The 27,728-nt window shown below is 43.2% G+C and overlaps 1 protein-coding gene across 5 annotated transcripts in view; it reads left to right on the top strand.

Moving 5' to 3' along the window:
* The window catches only part of ARVCF (ARVCF delta catenin family member), a 269,893-nt gene that overhangs the window by 144,799 nt on the left and 97,366 nt on the right, over positions 1-27,728 (top strand). Inside the window, exon 2 of one of the 5 annotated variants that reach the window (XM_082774081.1) lies at positions 26,989-27,027. The exons of the other annotated variants lie outside the window; for them this stretch is intronic. Coding sequence (XP_082630207.1) covers positions 26,989-27,027 — 39 coding nt within the window. The remainder of the gene's footprint in view (positions 1-26,988; positions 27,028-27,728) is intronic. 5 annotated transcript variants of the gene reach the window in all.

Here is a 27,728-nt window from a genome sequence, read left to right as displayed (position 1 = left end):
GTGACTTGTTGAGGGAACTGGTCAGTGGAGAGGGACCTGCCAGGGAGGTTATGCATCTTGAACAGATTCTTGCCCCCGTGCTCTTTGTCACTAAAAACGCGATAGCCACCCTGTATGGAAGAGGATAATCTGCTGGTGCTGCACAGCTGGCTTCATCCAAGACATCTTTTTGTGGAGCTCCTTGAAGCTGTGGGATGGGGTGATGTTTCTGGAAGCCCTTGCTGAGAAAGGTAGAGTTATATTAGAAAAAGCTGAGGGGGGAAGTATCAAATGCTCCCAGTTTGTTGCAAACGGAAGGCATTGTTTTACACGAGCCCCTTTTCTGTCTATTGCATAATTTCAGACAATTTTTGTGTGCTTAATATAGGCAAAAATAACTAAAGTGAAGAATTTTCTCCTAGTGATGATTTCTAGAAGAGTTCAAAGATGTGTCCTTGATACTGTATTTTCAGTACGTATAATAAACTTGGTGGACTGTTGGAAATGGATTGGTTAGGGTGCTGTTTTCTGTGTAGTGGCATGTCGGCTTTATACATATTCTAATGCTCTTGGCTAGGGCTGAATGGAAGTTACTCGAGTGAGAATTTCCCAATGACACTGGAGCCTGAAAATCGGCATTGTGTAATATGCGTGGTTACAATGAAGCAGCTTTACTGGAATACAACAAAAAGACTATGTTCTTAGTACAAAATAAATAAATAAAAAGCAGCAGATTGGATTGTTTTCCATAGGTGATTCAGAAACTTGAACTTTCCTTTACGTAGAGGCTATTAAAGCATCCTTTTGAAATCATTGTAATGAGTAATTCTTACACTGCATTAACAGTCATCCCAATGAGCGTGCACAAACTAAAATGCATTTTTTAAATGCCTGCATCAATGCTATTTCTGCAATAATGAGAGCCTGTATTTTCCGGAATGGACAGGCTTCATCTGTACAAAAGATAAATGGCTACCAAAAGAAAAGCTAGAAAGAGCTTTTAATAAGAAGATGAAAAGATTTTTGTAAAAGGATCTTGCCTGTTCTGTGATCAAAAACATGTGGGATATAGGAGGAAGAAGCAAATGGGGATCCCAGCACAATGGAGCACTTGGGATGGAGTGTTTTGGTGCAAGATAAAATGGAAAGAAATGGGAATGCTTCATGGGAGGTAATTCCAGTGCCTATAAACTATTACATCTCCATCTGACCTGAGGGCAGAGATGTAATTCGATAACCAGTCTCTGTGGGTTTGCGTGTTCTTACAGCAAGTCCTGCTAAGTCTGACGTGTTTGCTACAGAAAACCCGATGGCTGTTTGCATATTCTTCCTCTGAGAGCATATGACATATATGATGCCTTCCCATTATATGTGTTTTAGCTCATTAGCTCAGGATGTTTCTTTTACCTAATATGTCTGTAAGATACGGTATGGGATACTTCCAAGAGATTTCAGCTTAGTCCCAGTAAACCACTGGATGTCACTCTGTTTCACAGGAACCCACCTGCTCTTGTATCTGTCAGGCTTAATTTTGCAAGCACTGGCATTGTGTGTTTAATTACAAGTTAGGCAACAGCCATTTTTCAACACCCCCAGACACTGTTAAGATTGCATGGCTGCAGTTTGTACACCTCACTCTGGGTGTTGTGCTGGAGCAGGTCCATGGTATTTGGTAGGGTTATCAGGTTATGAGTTCTGGGCCCCTGTTGCATGTCTCTGACTCTTAGATCTGCTGGCGTAATTTATCATTTTATATGCTCTTGAGAAATACTTGCTTTCTTCATTGACTTTTAGATATTTCTCTGGCATTATAGCTACTTGCAGACTCGAAAAACAAAACCAAAACAAAAGAACAGACCTTTGCTTTAAGGCTAAAGACATAAGGTCATGATTTCCAGAAAGATTGGATGACTTTAAAAGTAAGCTGGGAAGCTTTTTCTTTCATCAGGATGGTCAGCAATTTAGAAAATTCAGCATCGTTTGTCACATCATTTCTGTATGCCTATAGTTTCTACATGGGAAAACAAAACAAAACCCTTCTCTAGCTGAGAGGTAGCCTTGTGTAGCCCCTGGATTCCTGGGCTGACTTTTGTTGTTCTGTGAGATGGCCTCAAAGTGCCAGTCCTTGGTACGTTGTGGGCTAACTGCTGAGCAGCAAACCAAGCTAGAGAGAGTGACAGACATCTGAGCCCTGCCTGTCTTTAAGCAGGCTTGGCTGTTGAGTTCCATCTGTTTACCCTCAGGAAGATGGGTATGAGTATCTACGTGGCTTGGTGCAGCGTTTATTCCTTTTTAGAATGCCTTTGAGTAGGTATAAATAACCATCGGGGTGCAGTGGATCCTGTAACTTGCTCAGCTTGGGATGTTCTGATCACGTTTTTGTAGATAGGTGCACGTAAATTTCTTGTAATCTTTAAAGAGGAAAGAGGCCATAAATAACTGAAGTGCTATTTTGAAATACACATCTGGTTTGCAAGGAAGCTGTTCTTTGGGAGCAGTAGTAAACTGCGTCATAAGGGAGTAAATTATCAGCAGTTTGTGGTTGGTGGCTTTTTGTTTTGTTTTGTTTTAGTGTAATGAAGAACTCGTTTTGTTTTTGGCTTCCATGAGTTGCTGCCAGGCCCTCCACATTTGTGATGATGTTAATTTTTGTATGTGTGGTTTAATTTGGTTAATTTCCCATTCTCTTGCCATGCTGTTTGATTCCTGCGTTTTCGTGCAGCCAGCTCTGATTACTGAGAAGGCACAAATGATAGCAGGGTTCCCTGCTGTCAACAGGCGTTCTTCCAGCACGATGCTTTTTTCTGGAGTGAATGCATCTTTGCTAGGACAGGAAAAGCTTTGCAAGACCTGTTCTGCTACTTAATGACCAAGCACTACTACTGCTGAAATCTGGAAGCCAGCCATGGATCCCATGAGCATCACACAGTGTTTTCATGCATTTAAATGCATCTATGAGTTTCACAACTCAAGCAACAGTGAAGTTGAGCCCTGGAACTGGTGAGCTATCAGCAGTCGTGTATTCAGGAGAACGTTGTTTTCATTAGCTTGATGGTTTGGTGTTTGCTTCACTTAGAGGCCTGGCTCTGTGCTTGTTCTCTTGTTCTGACCAGTCGGGGTCACTCTGGCTTGGGCTGGCAAAGAAGCTCTGTGTTTTTGTGAGCTCCAAAGGGCTGTCAGAAAACAACTTGTCACTCTGGGGGACTGCGGGAGAAATTCTTCTGACAATTCTGTTAGGGATGAGAAACTTCCAGGGGAAAAGCATGTGTTTATTTCCAAAAGCATGTTGGTATCCCCCAGGGCTGAAGCAATGTATCCTATTTTGCTGGAGCAGCAGAAGGGTTATCGCCTTTGTGTACTGGTGGGAGGGAGACGAGGCTGTCTTCATTGTGCTGGCGTTACAGCTGAGCTGCACATCTCCAGTTTGTGGCTGTGCCTGTGTGAAGGAACTCCTTTAGCAGACAGCTTACAGAAAGACGTGCTCCTTCCCTGCTCTGAGACTTCTTGTAAAAGGATAGGACCCACTTCTGTTAAATTTTTTAACTTTTAAACATGTTTTTATTCCCCTTGCCTTCTGTCTTCCTCTCCCAGAGGTGGCCCAAGTGTTTTAGAAACAACATAGTCAACTGGAGCTCATTGAATAATTCAACTGTTGCCTGAAGTGGTAATAAAAAGAGGACGACCCATTTAATAAATCAACCAGAGCTAAAAGCTCTGTGGTTTTTAAAAATGTTCCTCTGCCCTGCCTTTCAACTATCTGAAATCCTCTTCTGAAGCACGTTTTTCCCCCCACGTTTGGGTTTTGCATACTCAGGAAGGACACCTTCCTGCCCGCTACCTGTGGGTTATCCATGGGAGTTGTTTCTGGTCAGCAGAGCTCTTTCAGAAACATCGCCATGGGGTGTTGTGAACCCTTATCTCTATCCAAACTGCTCCTATCTAGCTGTCCTCTGCCATAGTTGCTGCTAGGTATTCTTTCATCAAGGCCACTGCTGCAGCAGGAACTTCTCCAAGAGCTGCTAGAATCACTTATGGGCTTCCTTGACCACTGTCACTTAACCCAAGAAATAAATCTCTTTGTGGCTCCTGATGTGTGCCTTCTAGAGCAACGAGAAGTGGCCTTTCCTTTTCATAGATGCTTTTGCTTTTCTTTGAATAAGAGTATTTTCACAGTACTTCTTGTTTCTGCATTGGAGCTCTGTTACCTGAAACAGATCTAAATGCAAACTAAATGCAAAATACTGTATTTAAGGGGCATTGCACAGAAATGTGAGCATCTAGGGAAGCTCATAAACCTTTTGTTGAAGACGTTTTTGTGTCTGTAGCTTGTGTCAGACTTTTTATTTAATCCCTTTGGACAGAGGCTTGGCAGTACATCAGTGTGTTACTGTATAAATTGCTCTTTTCATTGTAACTGTAATTGCAAAGCAGCCTGGCTATCACAGCCACCCAATGATCGCAGCATTATCTTTCTGCAGAGCTGCAACATTTTGTGGGGTGCAGTGGGGTCCTGCCTGTTGAAATGAGAGGTGTTTAATAACTTGGCTTCTCAGTTGTGGCTCAGTTTTAAAACTGTCATAGTGATCAGAGAGCCTTGCGATGTGCCTTGAAACATCATCGTGCTTCTTGGAGCTTACTGCCTTGTTTTTTTAGATGGGCCCTACTTCAATCTGTGTATGGAGGCTTGTGCTGGCCGTATTCGATTACTGAGCTTTGTGCTTCAGAGGCTGCTGGGGACAAATGTGTGAACGCTGATGTGTATAAATAAATGATTGTAGGTTTAAAATCAAGGTCTAGGGATAAACGATCCATTTGTCTCTCTTGCCTGTTTTGACTGGAGAGCTGAATTAACAGCTAAAATAGGTGCTGTAGCGTGTTGAGCAGCACTGAATAGGAGGCTACAAAATTAATCCCCGGGGGATGGGTCACTGGGGTTGAAACCTTTCAGCACTGAACCCTGTGCGGGCTTTGCTGTTCTTGCTGTGAGTGCTGAGGTGGTGGCTTTTTCAATAAAAAGTTTGTGCCCTTTGAAGCATCCCAAACCTCTTCCTTAATCAAGAGGGAGAGCAAGGAAACATCATGCTTGATAGTTTTCAAGAGCTTTTGGCTATTTTTGTACTCTGCTGTGTTTATTTTTTATAAATGGTTTGATTGCTTTCTCTCTAGCTGTAAGGCAAAAAGCTTCCCGTTCCAACGTGAAGCTTATTCCTCACCCTCTTCTCACAAGTGTATTCACAATTAAATAAAAATATTAATAATAAAGGCACTGGCGTTCTCATTTGTTTCTCTTGAAACAGCCACATTCAGATGACTTACTCCAGATATAAACTAGAGAGACTGAGCAGCGTGTCTGGATTTCCTTGTGCCCTTCCCTTCTCCCCAGGCAGAGATCTCCTGTGTGTAGGTTCGTGTGCTGTGTCGGCAACCTGGGAATTCAGAAATGACCTGGGTCCAAAAGAAAAGTTGACCTAAGTCATAAGAGTTAAAGCAGCACAAAGAAATTAAAGCATCTGTTCTCTCTCAACATACTTTCTGCACTTGAGCCTTGAGAGATCTTAAGTTTCTGTTTTTGAAGCTTTTTGATAGAAGCACCAAATAATTCAAGTGAGTATTGAGCCCACCTAGGAAGGGCAGAAGGTTTTCCAGCTGCAGCAAGTTGCTTGGTCCCTGACTATGCAAAACTCTTGCTGCAGAAGTTCTCAAGTTGTCACAGTGGTGTCCTGGCTATGTGGTGGGCAGGGATTGGGAAAATATGAAAAGTTGTGTATTAGAAAGCCAGTGATCATGTACCTGTGATTTAAACAGACTTCTTGGCTTGCACGTGCCCACCACCCAAGTAAGTTAGTGTCTACTCTCTCACCCCCAAACAAAATAGTGTGGCTTTTCCTTTTCCAGAGGGAGGTAATAAATAAGGCAAACTGACACTGGAGGAACTTGAAGTTCTAGACCTCTTTCAGTTGTTTTGAGAGCTTCTCCTGTCAATGAAACTTTAAAGCAAGCACGAATAATTTGGAGTTGGTTTAGGGTGTATTTTTCAAGGAGAGGTTCAGGGACTGAGTTTGTTTTTAAGCTCCATTTAGAAGTAAGCCTGCCAGTTTCCACTGATCAGCTTTAATTTTATTTTTCCCACTTGCCATACAAACAGCAAAGTACGTTATCAAATGTATGCCCAGGCCAAGTCAATAAATTCTAAATGAGTCCTCAATTATTTTCTGTCCATCTTGCACATTTTTATGCGGTTATTGAAGAGCTCACTTGATGCATGCTTAGATGAGCAGGGGAAATTAAACTGTTTTTCCCCTTCCCTTTCTCTTCCCTCCCCATGATAGACTAATGTGCTTTGGCTTGAAATTACAAAATGCCCTTTAAAGGTCTCTGAAGTAGACAACAGAAGTGCTCTCCACTATCATTTTTCATAAGTATATATGTAAATGGTTGTTTTTTTTTTTTCCTATTTAGAAACTGAAAAATTATACATATTTTCCCTTTGAAATCTTACTCTACTACTGGAAGGCAGTTCTGCCTTCATGGGAAGTACTTGGTGCTACTATAGGACGAAGTGGCCGGGTTGTTTGATTAACATGGTTGTATCAAGATGATACGGTGTGAAAAAGGCATTGTCCTCTATACTATTTGTGTGTGGCCATATTGAGCAATCTGGCCCCTGTGGGGTTGGGAACAACAAAAGATTATGTGTTTTAGTAAGTGGTTTGCTGTTGGATGTGTTTATACAGAAGCTGGCTGAAGCACAAGCCATCCTTATGCTGATATTGTTGGGTGCCAGCCACATGTTTGCTTGTGCATATGAATCGCTGGGGGCTGCTGTTGTGTAAGCTCGTTCCTAGACACTCTGCTCCATCTTTTATCACTTCCTTAGACTGTAGTTGCCCTATTCGTGCCCTGTATTGTGCATAGAAGATGAAATCTCTCATTGCTGTAAGGTTTCTTTGGTTTCTTATTCCAAGTAAAATAACCCTTTTGTGTTGTGCAGGACTGTGTTCCTTCCAGACGTGCATCTCTCAACACTGGTAAGAGAAATACTGGGCATCAGCAGAACTTAGGTGCTTTAGAAAACGTTGCTCAACAAACAAGAAAAACAATAAATTAAGCTTCAAAAGGACCAAGCCAGTAAAACCAGGTCTACCCAGTGACTATTTCATCTGCATCAAATTAGCATCAAATCCAAGAAGTTATACGTGCATCATTCTGCCACTAGGTAAATAACTGACTTGTACAGCCACCCCTCGGAGCAACAGAACAGCTCTTTGCTGTGCACAGCTGGTGGTGGCCTGGGAGCCTGTCAGACTGACTGCGGCGCTGCCCTAGGCTCTCCTGCTGCAGCACAGGAAAATTCACGGGTAGGCTTCTGCATGTAGCCCTTGGCTTCTCCTTTACGTGCAAAACCAGCTCGTTTCAAACTTTGGCATACACCTTTGTGCTAAGGTGGCAGGCTGATTTGAGTGGCCCGACCGGCCAACAGTTGCTCTGTGTTTGTGGGAGGAGGATGCGGTGTCTGTAACGGGGAGGGATGGCGCTGTTGGCAGGCCAGCAGCGAGCTGGCTGCGTGCCCTGCAGCCTGCCAGCAGATCCTGTTGCACAAGCCAGCCTCACCAGTGCAGCAGATGGCGAGACCAGTGCCACGGCGAGCCGTGTAGTAGCAAGGAATGACTGCTTAGAGTGAGCCCCAGCTATTGATTAATTAATACAGAAATCAGCAGTGAGGATGCGAAGAGGAAAAATGGTGTTGTGTTGGTTTTTGTGTTTTTTTTTTTTCCCTCCAGAAGGATTACTGTAAAGGAAAGGCACCAGTGAGCTGGTGAGCTATGAAAATAGCTAGAAGAGTCTTCATAGGAGAAGTGCAGAAGCACGTGTACGACATGCAGTCAAATTTAGCTGTAAGGCTAGAAAAATCTACAGAGTGGTGGTGTGTCTTCCAGCTGTTTGTCTAAGCAGGATTCACGTGACTGGGAGAACTCTTTAGGGTTTGTATTTGTGAAAACAGCCATACTTCTCTTCGTGTCAGTGTGAAGAAATAGCAGGGTTTGAGATTTGACCTGTGGGTGTGGAGGGCTGGCTTTGGTTTGGAGACTAAAGGAGAGCTTTCTGGTTTTTGGAGGACAAGATTTTTTTCAAAGCACAGGGATGATCTGCAGGAGGAGAAAATACTTTAGAAGCTCGTATTAATGTGGAGGTAGAACTGCAGGATTTTAATCCAGTAGAAAAGGCTTCTCTCAGTATGTAGGCATAAGAAATTTAGGACAGGGAGTGTTTCTGAAATACTTGATCTACCTTTGCAGGTGCAAAGTTTTCATTTGCTTGCCAACCGAAAGGTGAGAACTTCTCTAAATTAAATTGTTATTTCCTTTGTTGTTTGCCGTTTGCCTTTCTTTGTTGTTAGCTCGTATTCCGGAATCTTAGAGGTGATTGTGTTGATACTTCCCAGGAGGAAAGAAGCTGTTATTAATAGAGCTGCTTCCAGCAAAAATCAAGGTTAGGCTTTGTGGAACTAAGACACTACAAATAACCTCAACTTGAACTGTGCTTTTCCAGTTACAGATAATAAAGCTTCTTGCAGAGAAGATAAGTGTAGCTACTTGCCCTGTGTTGGGTGATGTTGGGTCAGTCACCCTTTGTCCCTTTTCCCCACACTCTCCATTTTGCCATCGGTTGAGACAGGGGTCCTGCTTTGGCATCTTGTTCTGTACACCTTAAAATGAGCAGTCCTCACAGTACAGCGGAAGGAAGACCCAGGTATGTTAAGAATTGTGATGGACAGCAGGTTGCAGGAGTAATACGTGAGATGGTTTATTTTGGCCTGGTGCCTTAGATTGAAAGGGACTGTTAATAAAAACTGTGAGGCAGAGCTCCTTTGAATTGTATTTGATGTTTGTAAAAGATTGTTGTGAAAGGGGAGGAAGGAATGGCTCATGCTGATGTATTGGTCGAGGAGCTGGCTTTTCAGAGTTACTAAATGGGAAGCTGAGTGCTTCAGGCACGTCCTGAAGGAGATGGATGCTGAGCATCAGATGCTAAGGTAGGATGGGCAATAAAGAAGCAAAGAGCGGATGCTGTTTGAAAACATCGAAGGAGATTAGAGCTGCTGTGCTGCAGAAAGGGTAGCTCATGGGGAATCTGAGAAAATCATCTAGATACTGAGGAAAGCAAGGCTTTGGCATGGGGAATGCTTAAGAGAAGTAATGAATATGTCTGAACTGTAGCTAAATGGAAGGGAAAAAATTATGAGGGGAAAAGGACAAGATAAATAAAAGGCTTAGGGGCCCTAGGAAGGTGTGTCGTGCCATAGAGTTGTGTGCTCTGGGTCTTTCACTGCTTAACGCTGCTGTGTTCTCATTGCCCTGAAAGAGCTGTGGTCAGTGTTCACGGGAGTTCTGCAGTCTGAAGCCCTGTATAGTTAATCCATCATATTTTACTCCAACAAGATTTTGCTTTACAGCAGCAGCCTAAAATGATACACAACATCTGTGCAGAGCATTGCTGAAATTCCTAATAAATGAGTTCCAGAGGCAACCCTCCATTTGTGGGATGTTTTTTGTACTGCACGTTTTATGAAGAATTTGACCAGCCTCTCTTCAGTGGCCTGCAAAGGTAAAGAACTGGAGGCTCCTATTGGGATCACAGGGCAGGCTGGAGGCTGTTTCTGCCAGACACTGATGTTCCTGCATCTTGCTTCGCTGTTGCTGAGAGCTGCTGTGTGCTGTGAGCTCAGCCTAACTGGGGGCACTGACACACTGGGGGACGATCTGTCACCAGTCTGTGCCTCAGTTTCCTCTCCTGTGAAATACGGACCTTTAAAGAAAACACTTCCTGAAATTCTCAGGATGTAGATCTCTACATCCCGATTGTGAACAGCAAAATGTTATTGCAAAGTTATTGAATGATTGCAAGTTATACAGTGTGAATAAAAACAGGGCCTTGGTTTGCATGGGATGTCTCCTGCAGGACTGGAGAGCTGTTGCTGTCCCTACTTTGCAGCAAGGTCACTTGTGTCAATACCATCCAGATGTGTATCCTCAGGGTTCGTCTAAACACAGTTTTCACTGCATGGTGTTAATAGCTCTTACGCTGGCTCCCAGTGGGGTCCCACCCCTGTGCTTTCACCTCCATGTTTATTCTCTTTTATACCCTCCCACTGCTTTCTATTTTTTTCCTTTCTTCAGCTGTCTTATTTTAAAAGTTCTGGGCAGTAAATCTTCTCTCCTTTCCTTCTATTGGAAAGAAAAAAAATATCTTAAAAACCAAGGAGCTAGAAAGCCCGTTGCAGAAAAATGGTGCGTAGGAACAGACCTGAGAATTCCTACCCCTGAGAATCCTTCTAGCAGCAGCGAATCAGTGTGAACTTGGAAAAGGTGAAACAGTGCAAGGGTAACCACACTGGGAAGTCATCTGGTATTAAGGCACTTGTGGATTGTTGGAAGTGACTTCGTGAAGTGCTGCGGGAAGCTCAGGGCTCCATTCGTGTCTTGTGGTGGAGTGAGGCAATGCCTGCGCTGGCAAAGTCAGGTGTTGGAAGAGAGGAGGTTGGAGTCAGGCTGGGCATGTGCCTGCCCGAGGATGGCATTTCCCTGCTCTGTTCTTGCTTCTGTTGACAGCTACCAGGTGATTTTAGTTAAGCTCAGGAAAAGGTTATGAAAGGTTTTTCCTCTTTGCTGGTGGGCAAGCAAAGGATGCTGTGCATGTGCAAACGCGAAGGGATGAAAGCGAGCACATCCCCTTCCAAGTGCGGAACGTGATAGTGTCACTGCTCAAGGCGTTTAGTACTGAAGTCAGCGTAGAAGATAACTGCTTCAAGCCAGCGTGGACATAATCCAATCAAAACTTCATTTTTTGCCTGATTGTGTTGGCCTGAGCAAGTCAAATGTTACCCAGTTTTCTGACCCAGTTCAGTTCTGTGCCTCCAGGGCAAACTCCGTGATATGCTTCTGTCTTCTCAAATATGTTTTTCAGTGTGTTTGTGTGAGTTCCTGAACCATTTCTGGGCTGTGGGAGAGAAGTATCACATGAAAGAAAAAATTAGAAAAGCATCTAGTTAGATTTCTTTTTTTTTCCCCCCTTCACTTTTGTTTTCTTCTGGTGGCTTTATCCCAGCAGAAGCAGCGATTTGTTACTTCAGTTGTACCCTGGTGGTGATATGGATATAGCAGAGCTGTGCCTGGTGCAACCTAGCATAGGTCAAAGCTAAATGAGGTTGCCTGTTGAAAGGTATCTTGCATCCCTTCTGTTCAGGTTAGGCTTTTCATTTTAGGGTAACTGCTGTGGTATTGGCCATGGTTGGGTTGTTAGAAGTTACTAAAGGACTTGTTAAAATGAGAACTAGACTGAAAGAAAATCCCTTGAGTACCATAACATTTAGCTTTTTGGAAAGGCAAAAATGTGGGGTACCAGAGTGGGTCAGAAAACCGAGAGCTGCTGAGGCAGCATGCAGTGTGCAGCTGCCCGTCTGCAAAATGGGAGCCGATCGTGGTTCTTTTTCTCAGTTTTGTGCAATGGTTGGGAATCTATGGCTTCACTGTGGTGGAGCTGTAAGTCAAAGATGCCCCTTGTCACTGGGGTTTATTTATTCCAGTTTATAACATTACATCTAGAAAATTCTCTTCCTTCCAACATTCAGCTCTCGTGTAATTTAATTGTGTGCCGGCTGCATGAGCCAGACCTGGCTCTCGAGTTAAATGGAGCCACATCCATTTAATAGAGTTATGCTGTAGATGAATTTTCCTCTCTGTGCTAAATCTGGGACGCTAGTCAAGTAGGTTCTGCTGGCCCAAACATACGCTGAGTCCTTCCCTGCAAGTTCAAAGGCCTGCCTAGAATTGTGTGTGCATAAGAGCTTTTTTTAATAACACAGCTACTCCAAATGATGTGCCTAAAAAGCAGTTGGGAGGCAAAAATGTACAGACCAAGATGGTTAGCTTTTGTTTAATGTTTTAATTGGCATTTGGTGTGCTGTGTGAATTCTCACAGTTGTCCTATCAATATCTGGCCAGATTTTAGTCTTTGCTCTCCCACACCCAAATGGCTGCAATTTCTGAGAGGAGCATATTGTCTCGTATCAAGCTGGCACACGTTGCACGGCTGTGTTCTTGTGGCTGTATCACAGCATCGGTTTTGCTTCCTGTGTAAATCTTCAGGCTGGCATCCCTGGTGCTGGCTGGAAGTGCTGATCTGCAGCCTTTCAGGTGCTCAGAAAACAGTCAAGAGCAAACTGTTTGTTACTTCCTCTACTGTCGCTAAGTGGAAGATGCGTTTCACTGCTTTTTTCGTGCTTTAGTTCATTATTAGCTTCAGAAGCTTTTATTTGTGAGATGCAAAGAGTGGTGCTAGGAACTGCGCTGTAATTGCAGTCACAATGGTGCACGTTCACCCCTCCTGAGAGCACAAATGCTTCCAGGGCTAAAAACCTCTATGCAAAGGAGGACATTTAAGAGGAGCACATTTAAAAGAAGAGGAGTTTATTTAAATAAGCAGGCAGTGCTGAATGCTTAGACTCCTCGTACCCACCCACACTGACTGCTGTTTGGAAACACTTCAGGAAAACGCCACTCCCTTAGCAGGAACTCAAGTGGGGCTGGGGCTTTGTTCTGTTGTTTCGGTTGTTTTTCCGTTCGGAGTGATGCTGTCATGGGGTTGTCCAAGGCAAAGGCTCGCAGTCACTGTACTCTTTATTTTTCTCCAAGCTCCAGCTATTGTGCTCTACCTGAAGATTAGGGTGCTTCTCAGTAGTGGAAGAGAGCAGTGAACTGCTGATGCAACTTCTCAGGCCAGTGCATTTGCTAACTTTAATTACTGTCTCCAAGAAAGGATTAAGTGCACCTCAAATTGGGGCACTTTCACGTATGTTAAAATTACCAGCAAAGAGGTAGTTATCTTCTGAGTCTATGTAAATGCCAAACGGAGATGAAGCATAGAAACGTGAAATGAACTTTGCCTTTTTCTTAAGGAAATCACAAGAGCCGTGCCCTTTTGAAAGGAGTGGATGGAGAATATAACAGAGGGTATGCGGGTGTACTCGCAATTCCTCATGCTCTCTTGAAGGTGCATGGCACTTGTTTCCCAACTGAGGTCTGCTGTGTATATTTAAAAATCCTGGTTTCAGAGGAATACCTGTAGGAATAGTTCCTACAGGTAGGGAAGAAGAAAGTGGGTTAATAATAATAATTTATGTCCTCTCCCTTGGAGAATGTTGTCCATGGTAGATGGCCAGTTGTTATCCTGAAATAAAATTGGGATATCAGAAGTAACAATCCCAAAAGCATGCACGAAGGCTACGGAGGAGCTAATGTTTGAGGAGACAGGGAACTTCACAGGTCCCTGAGCTGTGCACAGGCTGAGCAGTGTCCAAGGGGCCGGAGCCCGTCAGGCTGCGGTGTGCGGCTGCAGGGCACCAACCTGCAGTGAGCAGCGTGCTGGGTTCTCCGAGCAGGTGGATTCGGTGTCTCTGTGAACTCGGCATACGCTGAATGAGCTTATTTGGATGCTTATAATGAATTGGATGAACAGTGAAATAATTAACAAAGTAGACACTTAAATGGTTATTGCAGGTTTTACAGCTGACTTTATTTAGATGAATGAGGTAGCTCATTCTGCTATTAGCTGCACCTTAGCAAAAGATTTTTTTTCTTTTCTCTTTAATGAATAAACACCACTAATAAGGAAAATTAGCGTGGCATTCATTGGAAAGACAGCATAATGGTCGGTGTCCTTTGGATGGAGAATGTCAGACTCTGAAGTGACTCACATGCAACTTCTGAAAATATTTTGTTGTTTTTTTAGATGAAGAAATGTCCCAAGTTCTTTGATACAGTATTAGAGATCATAAATTCATCGAATGTCAATATATGACTTACTGTCCAGTTAGATTATGCCCATAACAGTTTTCCCAGGTACTGCGTTAGAGTCCATGTAGAGGCCAGGCCTGCATTTTTGCTGTTCTCTGGCTGCTATTTTTATTCCCTCAGTCAGCAGAGTTGCTTACACTTGAATGCTCGTGGATTCCTCTTGTATTCCCCAGTCAGCTGTAGGGCTTTCAGATACTTCACCCCAGTGACTGGCTCCTAAACTGGAGAGCCTTCATGCCAGGATTTAGGGCAGGATTTTAAGGCCTTTTCCTGATCAGTGTAGATCAGTATAACTAAACCTAATAGTCAGCCTCTGTGGGTTAAGTGGCTTTTATGATTCTTACTCAGTAGAGATAATTTAGCAAGACTTGCAAGCTGTTTAGTTTAGCTTTCATTCTGTTACATATACCACATGTAGCTCCCTGACTTTCCCGATGAAAAAGAATAGCAGCTAGCGGTGAAAACCTCTGACCTCAGTTCTGCAGGTTTTCTCTTTATCTGTTGCAATACAGCAACCAATCTGTGCAAGACTCATATATGTTGTGAGAAACTGCAAGGGAATTCAAGAGGAGTGATTCAGATTACTGCAAAAGCTGAGTTTCTTATATTTTAAAATATGCAATGAATGTATCCCCCCCCCTCCCCTTTAAGAACAAAGAGAAAAGACTTAGACAATAGCCTATGACTACATGTACTGGGACTGGATGCTGCTGTATGTAGTCTACTCGTGGTTTGGTTTGGTTTTCTTTTAAAGGTGTTACCAGAGAGATAAAATGCAGCTGAGATGTGAAGCTTATCTTGTAAAAACATTATTAGTAAGTCTTTAGTTGTGCATTGGTTTTGAGCCTTGCTGAACCATTTTAACCAAGGTAATTTTATCTCCTTCTGTTTGCATTCTGTGTGTACATTTTCACTTGACTTTTTCTTATTGAAACCGTCCTTTATGTGCACTCCAACCATTTGGTACCTGGCATTCCCTAGTCACCGAGCTATTTCTGCCTAAGATTGTTACCTTTCAGTGTTCCCAGCACATCTCAGAAATCTGGAATGGTAATTGGATGGGAAAAACACTTGGTCATTTGTCCTCCTGGATTGGTCCACGAGGAGGCAGATTTCAAGCAAGAAGCAATGCATTTAAGCATGATCGGTAGCACTGCTTCTGGATCATTTTGTTTTCTTCCAAACTGAATTTGGTGTTCGTAATGTGTTGTATTAAAAGCCAATATTTTGATACATAGGATACAGAACATCATACTATGGAAGATTTGCCTGTGTATTCTGAATTCCTATCGCAAGCCTTACTTTGCAAGCTTTGTCCTACTGTTGCATTTGGGGAGATGCTAAAGAAAAATCCTGTGACTTTGGAGAAAGACAGACAAATTAGGATAGCTGTGCTGATCTGTATTTATTTCAGTGTAAATTTTTTACATTACAGATGTCCTTGGATGGATTTTATTATTATTAAAAGTGGCTTCCCTCCAGAATAATTGCTCTGTTCTACCAGCGGTTTAATTTTCTTCCGAAAGAGCACTGTTTTCTCCTTCAGGACTGAGTATTTGCCTGAGGAATTACTCTGAGAAGCTGTAGTTGTTTCTTTCTGTACAGACAGCCTCCAGGTGATCCACAACTACAAAAGAAATCAAGAACTCATCTGACAGCCTGTACTGTGAAAGCAAGAGCTGAAGTCAGAAACTTTTTGAGAGGTTTCGGTATATTTATATCTTGCAATAAGTCACTAGTCACTTTTTGTCTGGGGAGATCTCTGTGGGAATTTGTTTTTAACTCTGTCTTGAAAATCCTGAACAATATTTTCTGTTTCAAGAGCAGAGAGACTGATAGGAGAAGTAAATCTAAATCAAATGGCTGATTCCACTGACAGCACCGAGCGTGGATTTATAGAAAAATGAAACAGTAACTGTGGCCTTTTTCCTTTTCAAAAATCCCTAATTGGTATTTTCCCCCCTCCCTTTGTCAGATGCTTTCATGCTTTGGCGGTTGAGATGCATTAGCTTCTCATGGACTGCTTGGGTTGGTTCCTCTGAAATACCTTGAGAGCACGAGCTGTCTGTAAGGGGCTGAACCTGCTCTTAATGAAGTGAGTGTGCTGCTTCTCTTGTCAGTTGCTTTTTTGGGCTATATTTAGCAGTTCCCCAGAGCTGTGTTGCAGACATGAAAGAATAAATATGACATCTTTCTAAGGACTGGGTGAGGAGTCATGGTGGATGTAATCTTTCACTGCCAACTGAATTGTGTCTGGGTGCAGAGCCTTCTTCAGCATAGATCTCGGCTCTGCGCTCGCTCCTTGGTGTCTGTGCTGCTGGGGGTGAAGTTGGCAGTACAGATCAATGCTTAATATCTTTCCACCCTGTCTGATTTATATAAAACCCAGGTAAAGGAAGGTTTGCAAATTAATCCACTGTGTAATGGTCACCTTGTGTGGGAGAACACAAAAGACTCCATCGGATGTGATTTGAGCTGGTACGTGCTTTGTGTACTTCAAGTCATTTGTCTGAATCCATGGGTTTTGAAGAGAAACTTTGACACCCTGGCTATTGAATGGAAAATGAAAAGTACTGCTTTTTTTTGTTGTTGTTCAGCTGGATTGTACATGACGTTTCTGTTCCTTTCCCTTAAATAAAATAATGAAGATACAGAGGAAAAATCCAAGAGCTGTCTGTATTCGATTTGCTTGGAAATTAATCGTTAATGATATCCAGGTGGACAGCAAATGTGTTATGAAGCCTTACATATTTGCGTGCAAGGTAGTGAAACAAAACATAGTGATGTGCATGGAAAGGATCCCATCAAGCCTGAATCCTCAAAGAGCAAATTGGTGCCTGTAGGAGCAGATTAGTCTGTGTGCAAGGGGATTACTGAGGTTATGCTGACTTGATGTTGTGGGTACTGTGGTTTCTGCTTCTTGAAATCCTGTGTGTAGGCTCATGCTATATCACAGTGGCTGGAAACTGAACCTTTATCATTTTTGTTGTCTTACGCATTTTACTAGCATTTGGAGTAGAAATACTTGCTCCTAAATGAAATGTCAGACAATTTAATCATTGGATGGGGCACACATTATGACTTGAATAGGAGCGGTTCATAGCTTTGAGAAAGATTTGCCAGCTCTTGGGAAGATGAAGTGCCGTAGCCAGTTCCTCATGGCACATTGCAAATCTTTCTGAAGCTCGTCTCCCAGACAGGAGAAATCTTCCCACCTTTTTTATTTGCTGCACTTCCAAGCCGTGCGTTGCACGCTAATGTTTTATACTGATCGCTTCAAAAGCCTTGCTTGTCATATGCCCAGTATAAAATGAAAATATGTTTGCCAGACAGGTAGCATAGATCCTGCTGGCTCTAATTTGCAGCCTGCTTCGTAGGAAATGTTATTTGCTGAAGCTAACTTTAATATTTTATAGTTGTCATATACTTGCAAAGAAACAATTATAAGCAAGGGCTCTGATTTAGGAATGTGGTTTTGAGCCTCTTTACAGTCCCTTCTGTTTCTTTACCAGCATGGCCCGGTGGCAGCTCCCTCCACAGGCAGTAAGGCTTGAACATGTTATAATCACACCTGGGTATTCTGACAAATGCGGTGTGCCTCAACTGCTTCCTGCAGCACAATTGCCTTGAAGTTCTACACTTTACTGTTTTCAGCTTCATTTTTTGGCATCTTGAGTGCGGTGCTGTAGCTGCCCCAGAGCTTTGTGATGCTGGGCGAGCAGTTTCTGCCTAAGCAGCGGTCGCACATCTGCTCCTTGGGCCCGTGCAGCTTGTGGCAGACAGCGTGTTATTACACTGGCGGCACAGTAACAAAACCTTGGCACGCAGAGTGTTAATTTAGCTGGGACAGTGCTTTTCTTCTGTCAATGTTGACTTTAGATTATTTGCTGGGGAGCCGGGGAGCTAGCTTGGGCTGCGTTAGGGATGCTGCTGCGCTGCTGTCGCTGCAGTCTGCACTTACCACTGGGTATGGTAATTATAGTTGGTGTGTTCGGGTTTCTAAGTGGGTATTGTGTACGTGAGGGAATGCTGAAATCGGAGACCTGGACTAAATAAGCATCAAAGGCCTTGGAATCAGCCCGCTAGCCTGCCATAATGGGTGCTCGTCCTCCCTTATGCCGGCAAGGGGCTTGTTTGGCCCCGTCACGGGGTAGGTGTGTGTGTTCATGGAGGGGCTGGGAGAGGTGGCACCACAACTGAGAGACAGGGGGGACCTGGTGAGTAACGTGCCCGCATGGACAGGGAGATAACCCGCACTACTGCGAGCTCACTAGAGGCTGGCTGTGGGATGGCTCTCCCGGCCCTCTGCTTCTGCGGCCTGGGCTTACAGCTGCTGAAGGACGGCTCCTGTGCAAGCAAATGAGAGGAGCCACACACCCTGCCTCTGCTGGGGGGGTGAGGAAGGTCTCTCAGGGAGATCAATAACACTGGAAAACTGATGGCACTGTACAGGCTTCTGCCAGGTGTAGTCAGAGTCCGAAAATACCTTTCCTGTCATGATGAAAGGGAGTAGGAGGAGAGGATGTGGTGGATGTTAAGATCAGCTTGGTAAGAGTGGCACCAGCTGCTAGGACAAGTTTGTTGGAGGGAGTGTGAAAGGAGCACCAGGGAACCTGCAGGTAATGGGCTTGCCAACAGGCGGATGGCCTCAGACAGGCATTTTCTTTCCTTCTGCTTCTCTGCTATAAGACATGCTTACGTCTGAAATGAGAGCACGTGCAGGCTTTTTTTGTTTTACATCATTATGAGTTGGGAGTTTTAAATGCAGTTTTACATGACGGTGCGTTGATGGACACACTTGGAATTTGGTGAAGTGGAAGCATGAATTAGTTTGGGATTAATGGAAGTGTCCCAGAGAACTTCCTGAGTAGGCAGCACATCTGACACCTTTCAGGTGTATCAGTAGGGCCGCAGTCTTAGAAACACAGCAGAACATATGGGGAACCAATTAATTCAGAAGATATTAATTAAACACTTGTCCTCTGGGGAAAACCTTTTAGCACATCAGCTCTTTGGCCCAAGATCACACATGCATGAGTGGACAGTGAACATGCCTGCCTGGATTGTCACTTGTTACTTCTCTCGATAGGCTGGGGAGTTGCCTCCTTTAGACTACTGCTGCCAGGCTTTTAGGGAAGTAGACTGTAGTTAATGCTTAAGCTGTGTCTCAGCCACCAGCTTTCTCGCATATAACTGATGTTAACACATCCTGTTTTTTCACTGTTGCCCCGTGGACTGTCTGACGAGCTCCTGGCAGTCTATGGGCTCTTTGTTTTGAGAAGCACACTTCATCTGTGGCATGCATGTGGAATTATCGACGCTGAATATAGCTATTTTGTCTGTTAAAGCATACAGAAACGCTTGCAAAAAAGAGCTCTTCCATGAAAGGGTAACGCATTGTGAGTGTGCCTTCCTGTTGATACCAAACAGCTTTGTTTGTGTCTGGGTGGTGCTGCACTGACTTGAGCGTTGTAGGCTGAGTGGGTAATAGACACTGCAGGGAGATTCAGCTGAATGACAAGGCTCCACTTAATTTATCTGCTTTTAGAAAAAAGTCCACTGGTCTGTCATCAAGATCATGTAGCTCCATTAGAGAGAACAGTAGAGAAATGCTTGTGTTGTAGTATAGTGATTGACAGTGAAGATCTTTTTTTTAAAAAAAAAAAAAAATCTCTCCACCTGGTCCTGACAGCTAATTAGTTCTCTTGTGAATCTGTTTTAGTAGTAACAAGATGCAAACGGTTTACAAAAGGTATTTACTACTGACCATTTGAACTTGCTTGATTGCTGAAACTGCAAATAATTCTTGATGTTATAAGCAAAGGATTACACTGATGGTTTCTTCTGCCACGTTGTTGCTGCAGGTGCAGCTCATGCTCCTGAAGCAATTCCTTCAGTGATTTATTCTGAAGGTGCTTTTTTAACTGAGAAAAAAATCCTTTAAACTCCTTATGTGGATTTGTATTGATATTTGCTTACCTTCTGCTGAGTGTAAAGATAGAAACCTATTATTGGAATGCAAATATCTGATGATGGAAAATCACCTTCATTGTAAAATATAGCAGTGCTTCAGAATTGGCAACGTGCTGGAGATATGACCTTAGTGGTAGAGGATTCGGCCAGCAATGTTTAACTCAATCTCTCGTTATGATTTCTTATGTTCATCTCATTACATGAAATATTATACTCTTCTTTTTTTAAAAATAAATAAATAAATAAAAGATCTTGTTTCTTGTGGTATGTGTACAACTGGAGAAATTTCTCCTTTTGTATACAAAAGGAGAAATTTCTTCAGGAAAGACTGCAAAGAAAACAGAGGTTTATCTGAGGATCTCCCTCCTACTCGGAGAAATCACGAGTACAAAATGTTAATGATAACAAACCTATTTTATCAATTATAGCTTTTAAAAGGCAACAAAATTTCCAAAAGATTAGTATTTAAATAGCCTATTTGAACGTGATGAAAGAAATAGTGAAATGCCTCTTCAGGGCTTGTGTGCTCTGTCTTTATATGGCTTTTGTTGTCAGCTTTTCTTTGGAGATTTTTTGAACGTTGTAGGACAGGACAACTTGGTCTTCTTTTGCTGGTAAAATTAATTGTTGTTCTGACAGTTTTCCTGTATTGTAAATGACTGACAGAGTGACTGGAAGCAGTAGGGCTGGATACAAATACTGTATGAAGGGGCACATTGCCCAGCAGTAGCCGTACGTTATACCTCCCCTGTTCTGAGGTGCCTGGGCTGACATGAAGCTGTGCCACTACAGCATGGCTTGAGGTTGCTGAAGATGGGTCAGAGAAAGTAGAGAGCTCAGTTAAAATGCTTCATCTTCGAAAAAACAGCAGGCAGCTGGGTTGGAGAAGGACTGAATTCAGCAGCTTGTCAAAGTTTGGAATTTATGAAGTTAATTAGTTGAGAATAAAGCATCTTTTATTAATGTTTGACTATCTGTGTTCATGTATAACTTAGTATGATAGAACAGCTGATGCATGCCCAGTTTCCCTTTCTAAAGCAAAAACTCTAAATAAGCTTATAAATAGTGAATAGTAAATAAATAAGGAATTATTTGGTTATTTCAGAACATAATTCAGTGTTCTAAGCGGTGCTGTGCCATATTCAGTCACTTCTGGGTTGTTTATGTACTTTTCACTCTTTAATGAAGGACCTTGGTTTTCATTAGTATGATTTATTTAGAATGTCTTTATGGCTATAGTCAAATATCACCTATTAAAATGCCACCAGTCTTTGTCAGACACAGGCATAACCTTTTTCTACTTAGTATTTGCAGCCTATATCCTTAGCAGGGAAAATTATTAATCCCTTATGAATGCAACTGAAATGATACATGAAGTCAGCAGAAATCCTTCTATCCAGTGAGCCAGCAGGGCATGCTTATAAGCCAGCAAACTGCAGTGCTTTGCAAAATATTATGGATTCAAAAGCATAGTGAGTTATGTCTACAAGGTTTACAAAGCTAGGATTAAGACTAGCTAACGTCTACTGCTGAGGGTATATAGAACAGGTTATCTGGCACATTCTCTGGGTCTCCAAACACATTTTAGATACATACTGATGGCCTGCTAGAGTAAGTTGGGTAGCTTTTGTTTAGTGAATGACACAGTTACCCTTAAGTTTTTAATTTTCTAAATAGAGCTGTACTCAATTTAAATTTCTTGGCAAGCAAACTGTTCTGTTTGGTTTTGGTGATTTGAGCTCTTGCTGATTAACTTTTCCTTGTTCAGAACAAGTTGATTTAATTTATGCACATGTGAACTGATAAATGGTGGGAAGATGGAGATACTGAGGTGTCTGGTCACTTGACATGGATACCTGTACTAAGTGTAGAATCAGTCTTGTCTTCCTTCCCCCTGTGCTGTATGAAATGTTCATTGCTGGGTGTTGTCCTTTTTTTATTTTTCATTATAGCATTTGCTGTTCAGGATGGGTATCTTTGCTTTCCACCCAGGTAGCTAGATTGCTACATTTGGTTTTCTGACTTGCTGTCATCCCCTGTAAGCAAGATTTATTCATTTGGCTCTGTCTGTGGTGTCATTGCTGCACTTGCCTGGTATTTGTGGCTAAGGGCTCTTCCTCGATCCTGAGCCCGTGTGTCAGATGCAGCGAGCCGGCCCGCTGCGAGGCTGGAAGCAGTGTCTGGCACGTGGCCCTTTGGTGTGGCAGATGCGTCTTGATTTGTGCTCCCTTTGTAGGGTCTGCAAAAGACCGTTTCTCACCTCTCTTAAATGAGTTGCTCACGCATTGGTATGGAACAATTCAGGCACAATTAATTCATCCACCATCAAAATCCTCTTGACTTGGTGGTGCCCAACAGCCCTGTAATTCAGGGTGGGAGTCTGACTTCAAAGATACGGTCAGGCTTGGTGAAATGGAAGCAGGTCTTGCTACAGCCACACACCCAAAGGCATGTTTGTGGAAGCTCAGAAAGCTGGTTGTGTTTTGGAGCAGCACTACTGAACAGAAAAGAGCCTTCTCTCTTTCTCATATTCACTGAGTGCAGCTCAGTAGGCCTTTTGGGGCATATGTTACAGCACACTAACGTATATAGAAGAAATACCACTAAGTTGCAACCCAGGCATGTCACTATTGCTGATGAGTGTTCACTTGTGTCAGACTGAATGCTGGGCTTGTGTTTAGGTTTCCTGTTTTTTGTGTTCTCTCTCCTGTCTGTAAGTACCAGGACAAGATAAGCATCTAATGAGTCCTGAGCAGCAGGAATGTAGGCTAGGCAAACCAAGCAAAAAGCCAAAGAATGACATTGCGTTCTTTGGGAAGTCTTTAAAATAAAAATCTTCATGCTGTAGTATGTGGGGAGAACTGCTATTTATCAAATGATTTATACAGGGAACTAAAGCAGTGTTAACACGCTGGAATTAAAGATTGAAATGTTTCTTGCACATATGGATTCTGTCTTCTCTCCTTTTTTCCTGCGCTCCCCCTGCTCCTTCCCTGCCGTGCTTTTTTGTTTTGTTTCTCCCCTCTGTGATTAGACTTATGCCTTTTGTAATGCTCCTAGCTGTCCATCTCTTCTTGGTGTGCCTCTGGCTCCCTGCATCGCTTTTGGATCTCCTTTCTGCCAAACGTGCTCTCTTCCATGCTTATGTTAGCTGTTGATAGCTATGCTGCTCACAGATTGAACACATGGAGCTGTGGAATATTATGCATTTCTGTCAGACTGGTTTTGAGGATGCCTGCGTTTTTTAAGAATATCATTACAAGTGATGGGTCAGTCCAAACCACCAAGCCTGTCTCACAGCTCGGTGGTACCTTTCTGGAGGTATTTTTGTCCTGCTGGGGACTCCAGGAAGGCATTAAAAGGCACCATTCTCTCTCTCTCTCTCTCTCTCTCCCCCTCTCTCTCTCCCCCTTTTTAAAAATAAATAAATAAATAAATCTGAAAGCTACAAATCAAATGCGAATGAGTCCTGGAGGCAGGCACATTGTTCATTGCGGGCTGTGGGCTCGCTGCCGAGTTGGTGCTGACTGGATCTGTCCGACTGGGTTAAGGGGGGTGAGATGACTTTATTTTCAGATTGCTCGTGAAGAGTTGGAAGAAAAATGCAACAACTTCATGTGAACTCTGAGAGAGACAGCTGTGTGTATAGCTGATGGAAGAACTGCTAATGCTTTCCAGAGCGGGCTGGTCCTCTGTGATGCTCTTACGGGAGCCGTGCTGGAAGAATCGGCGTCCTTCTGCCAACGCCTTAGTGGGGGAGGTGGGTCTGAGGGAGGCAGTTCCCTTTAGAGAAAGGCAAGAAGGCAAGGCTGGGTACCTGGCTGATGCTTATGCTGCCAAAACAGGTGAAAAAGGTTCATTCTCTGCGATCCTAAATAACAAAGGAGGCTGACAGAGGAGGCTTGTTTGAATTAAAGCAAGGCAGTCACTGCTGCCAGCATGTACACAGGGAATTACGCGCTTTGAAAAGCTCTGGCCAGGGTGTGAGCAAGCTGGCTAGGAGTTTGCTAACACACTGTATGCTATTTGCAGCCTCAGCTTTGCAGGGTTGGTCTGGAAAATTAAAGATTCCCTTTCCTGGCATAAAACCACAACAAAGAGTGAGAGTGAAATGCAGCTGGCCTGTTCCTGGGTTGGAACAGCAGTGCTGCAACTTGTCTTTCTAACTGTACGAAAGTTCAGCATTCAGAACCTGAATCTAGTTTTCTGGCTGATGCTAGGTAATAGCAAGTCCTTAATTTCATCTTGTATCAGGTCTTGTTGTTATCTGGATGCTTAATTGAGAAATGGCTCTGAAAAGCCCTCTGAGAACCTGTTTGAGAGAAGTGACTTAGATCTCTAGCTCTAGGGCTGTGTCTTGTCTTAATCTTTGTCGTATTTGAATTCTATTGTGACGTGCCAAATGCATGCACAACAGAAAGAATAATAAAAAATATGTAATGTAAATTTTTGGGTGGTTGGCAAAGCATTTGAATTGTAAAATCCCATTTAATCCAGAAGTGCTGGCTGTATGCTCAGTGCCAGTAGGGGTGGCCACAGAAAGATGCTCGTTTCCAGAAAGCATGTAGAACGCTTTGCCACAGCTGATGTAAAGTGGGGAGGGGCAACAAAACCCACATTTAAAAAGAAAAGAAAAAAAAAAAAAAAAAGAAAGAAAAACAGCTATTTTAGTTTGAAGAAGATGTTACATCTGGGCATGTGACTTCCACCTCAGCTTAAATGAGTTTCCCTTTCTGGGACCCGTGCTCATCACACAGGAATAGCAGTCCTTTTGTGTTCTTATTTTGCCACTGAGTGTACACAGTCGTTTACAGTGAATTTTCTTGATGGCAGTGCCTGGATGAACAGTGCTCATTTCTTCTTTTTTCCCTTCAGTCACTTGTTCCTGCTGTTACGCAGCCATCTCAGGCTGACGCGACAGGTTTGGGGAGCTATGATGTAGATAGCGAAGGCTGGGGAATGGGACAGACAGCGATGTGATGCCTCGCTGGCAGAAGGTTCCCAGCCGAGTTCGCACAGTGCTCTGGTTTGGAACTTGACCTTATCTGAAGTGCTGCTGGCACGGCTGAGAAGGGGATTCCCGATGGCTCACCGCTGTGGGGAGAGACAAGTCCCTGAGGCAGAACCACTGCTGACCAGGAAACCTGTTCTGAGCTGCTTCCTTGGCTGACGACGATCCCTTTATTGCATTTAAGTATGATTTTTCTGGGGCTGGGATGGAAGAAGTCTTTCACAAGCTTTAAATGATTTGCTCTTAGACTGGAAAACCTTCAGAGGGGTGGAGCAGTGAAGTCTGAGTACTTGTGTGCAGAGAAGCGAGCACCTCTCCGCCATCAGGTTTCTGATTAAAGAGGAACATGTTGCTTAAAAGGTTAGAATTCTTAATTTTTAATCAGTGAAGGAAAATCTAGCATGAAAGTTTCTGTCATTGTGCTGCCTACTCTTGCTTTCTAAAAATTAAACCAAAATACGTATCTTGCAGATCCTCAGCTTCCTGTCAGTAGCACTACTTAAACCTTTACCTGTGAGTCTGAAGGGTTCTCTTTCAGCTTTCCCTCACTCCTTTAGGCACTTGAGCTGTGATCAGATCACCCCTTGACCTTCTTTTTGAGGTGAGCAGCTCGGACCTTAGGGCTGGATGTGAGATGTTTCTGATCTCTCAGCTGTTCCGTGCTGATGTCTTCATATGGCTGTGCTGCCAGCTGCGTTCTGAAGCCATCGCAGCACAGCCGCGTCCTTCCAAGCAAGTGCGTACAAGGCCCAAACAGAGTTCTTCCAGCAATGGCCATGCAAATGCCAAAGAGAGGTGATGAAATGTTCTTCCTCAGCGTTTTCCCTGTCTAATATTCAGGATTTATGGGTGTGTTGTTTTTTTTTTTTGTCCTTTCTGTTAAACAGGGAGCTCACAAGATGTGCACTGGGAGTCTCCCCAGCTTTGCTTTAGGAATGCTCTTTTTCCTCCCCAATGTTTTGCTTTTTTTCCCTTCTCTGTCTACAATTTCGTGCTAGTTTAACACCAACTTAGTAACTCTACCTGCCATCTTTCCAGCCTGTGCCAAGACTGTCCATGTACAGGGGCGTAAGCTCAGTCCTAAGAAATGCACAGAGAATGCGTGAAGTAAACAGACTACTGAAAAAAAGCTGTCAGTGAACTCTCTCAGGCAGTTGAAATAACACAGTAACTGCATCACACTTGGGAAAATTTGCCTTTCTGCTGGAATCTCTTCCATTGGGAAGATTTATGGTAGATGGAGCAGCCTCTGGCTTTGTTGGCTTGTTTTTGGCTTTTGTTGTTCACATGGAGTTGTACTCATTAGAGACCTCCTGCAAAGTTTTTCCTGCTGTCATGTTTTTAGTTTCTGGGGATACGTAATATTGAGAGCCGGGCCTGTGTTAGGAGCCACTCACAGGTTTCCTGCTGTGTTTCGCTTCAAGAATAGCTCTAGGTGAGGGGCTGGAAGGGAGAGGGGCAAGGTACAGAGGCAAACAGAATTGATTTAACGTGGATAATCTCGTGGGGAGTTGTTTGGACTGAAGCACTCCTGCTGTCTTGATGCCAAACAAACCTGCTTTTTGGTGCCTGATACTGGGAGATGTTGGCAAGCACGTTCCTATGAGATGGGTGATGAGGTTTATTGTCAATCACTTTTGTATTCCCTAGAATGTGAAATAATTTATTATAGAAGCCACTTCCTTGGAATTCAGCCTTAAAAAATTCATCAGTGGCCAATTTGTTCTTTCTATCTCCCTCAAGTTTATGGAAGCTTTTTTTTTGTTTCTTGTGTTTGTAGCCATGTGTTTTGCCACAAAAGCATTCTTGTTGCATAGTTCAGACCTAGGGGCAAAATTGTGGGTGGATGAGGAGATTAGTTAAATTTAACACTGATCTGATATGGCAGCTAGGACACCAAAATAATGTTCCAGTCTTGGTTGTAATTTGAAGAATGCAGAGATGGCTTACATCTGCCTTGAAGTTCAAAATGCAATTCTCTAAGGTACTTCTGTAGCAGCGCAAGTAGGCGTGCATGTGTTAGCCTAAAACTGACGGGCTGGTCTAGCAGATTTTGGTTTAACACAGTAGTGGTGTGTTTAGGTGGCTGGGGTAAAGTCTGGGACACACAGACTGCTTACAGAAACTTTTTGCTGTACTCTGTGAAACTGACAGTTCTTTCTTTTGTTTTAGATGAAGGACCTAGCTTGTACTTCTGACTCCTATGTGCATGTAAGTTGATATCTAGTAATACATGCATCAGTTTAATTTATGACCAAAACTCTGTGGGGTCAAGGAGAAATGAATGCCTGTCTTGCAGAAAGGAATGTGCAAATGAGTCATCCCACACCACCGTTAATGCCAGCATTGTAGAGGCAGCAGGTGGAGATGGAGGAAAAAGCTTGCTGGAAAATTGTAGTCCGTGATGTAACCTCATCCCACTAAAAATCTCCCTAATTTGGCCTTGCTTAGTTCATCTGAAAGACTTCAGAGAGGAAGCAAGTCAGATCTGTTCTGGGTGTGGTCAAAGATTAGACTCACACATTTCTGTTGTGTTCTTGGGAGGTGTAGTGACTAAAAAGCTGCAGACCTAAATTACTGCAAATGATAGTGAACTCTCTGTACCAAATCTTGGTGAGAAGCAGTCATTTCCTCCTCATTTCGTATGCTTTCCTGGTGGACAAACTTTCCTGATATACACACTGTTGACAGCTAGGAGAAATAAAGCTACCCCTAACATGTGTTCCAAGTGCTTGTTCTTTTTTCTTTATCATGTTCCTATTAAATGTAGGACTTAGCTTCTGTTTTACTGCATGATCTTGCCAAAATGCTGGGGAAAAAGAGTTTGTGACTAAGGGATTGACTGACGGATTGTGATATTCTCATCCAATTCTGGGTTTTACTACCTGGGCTGTGAGGCCTGGATTGCCCAG

The sequence above is a fragment of the Aythya marila genome (assembly GCF_965140915.1).
Source record: "Aythya marila genome assembly, chromosome: 17".
NCBI classification, from domain to species: Eukaryota; Metazoa; Chordata; class Aves; order Anseriformes; family Anatidae; genus Aythya; species Aythya marila.
This window is presented reverse-complemented; position numbering and strand designations above follow the sequence as displayed.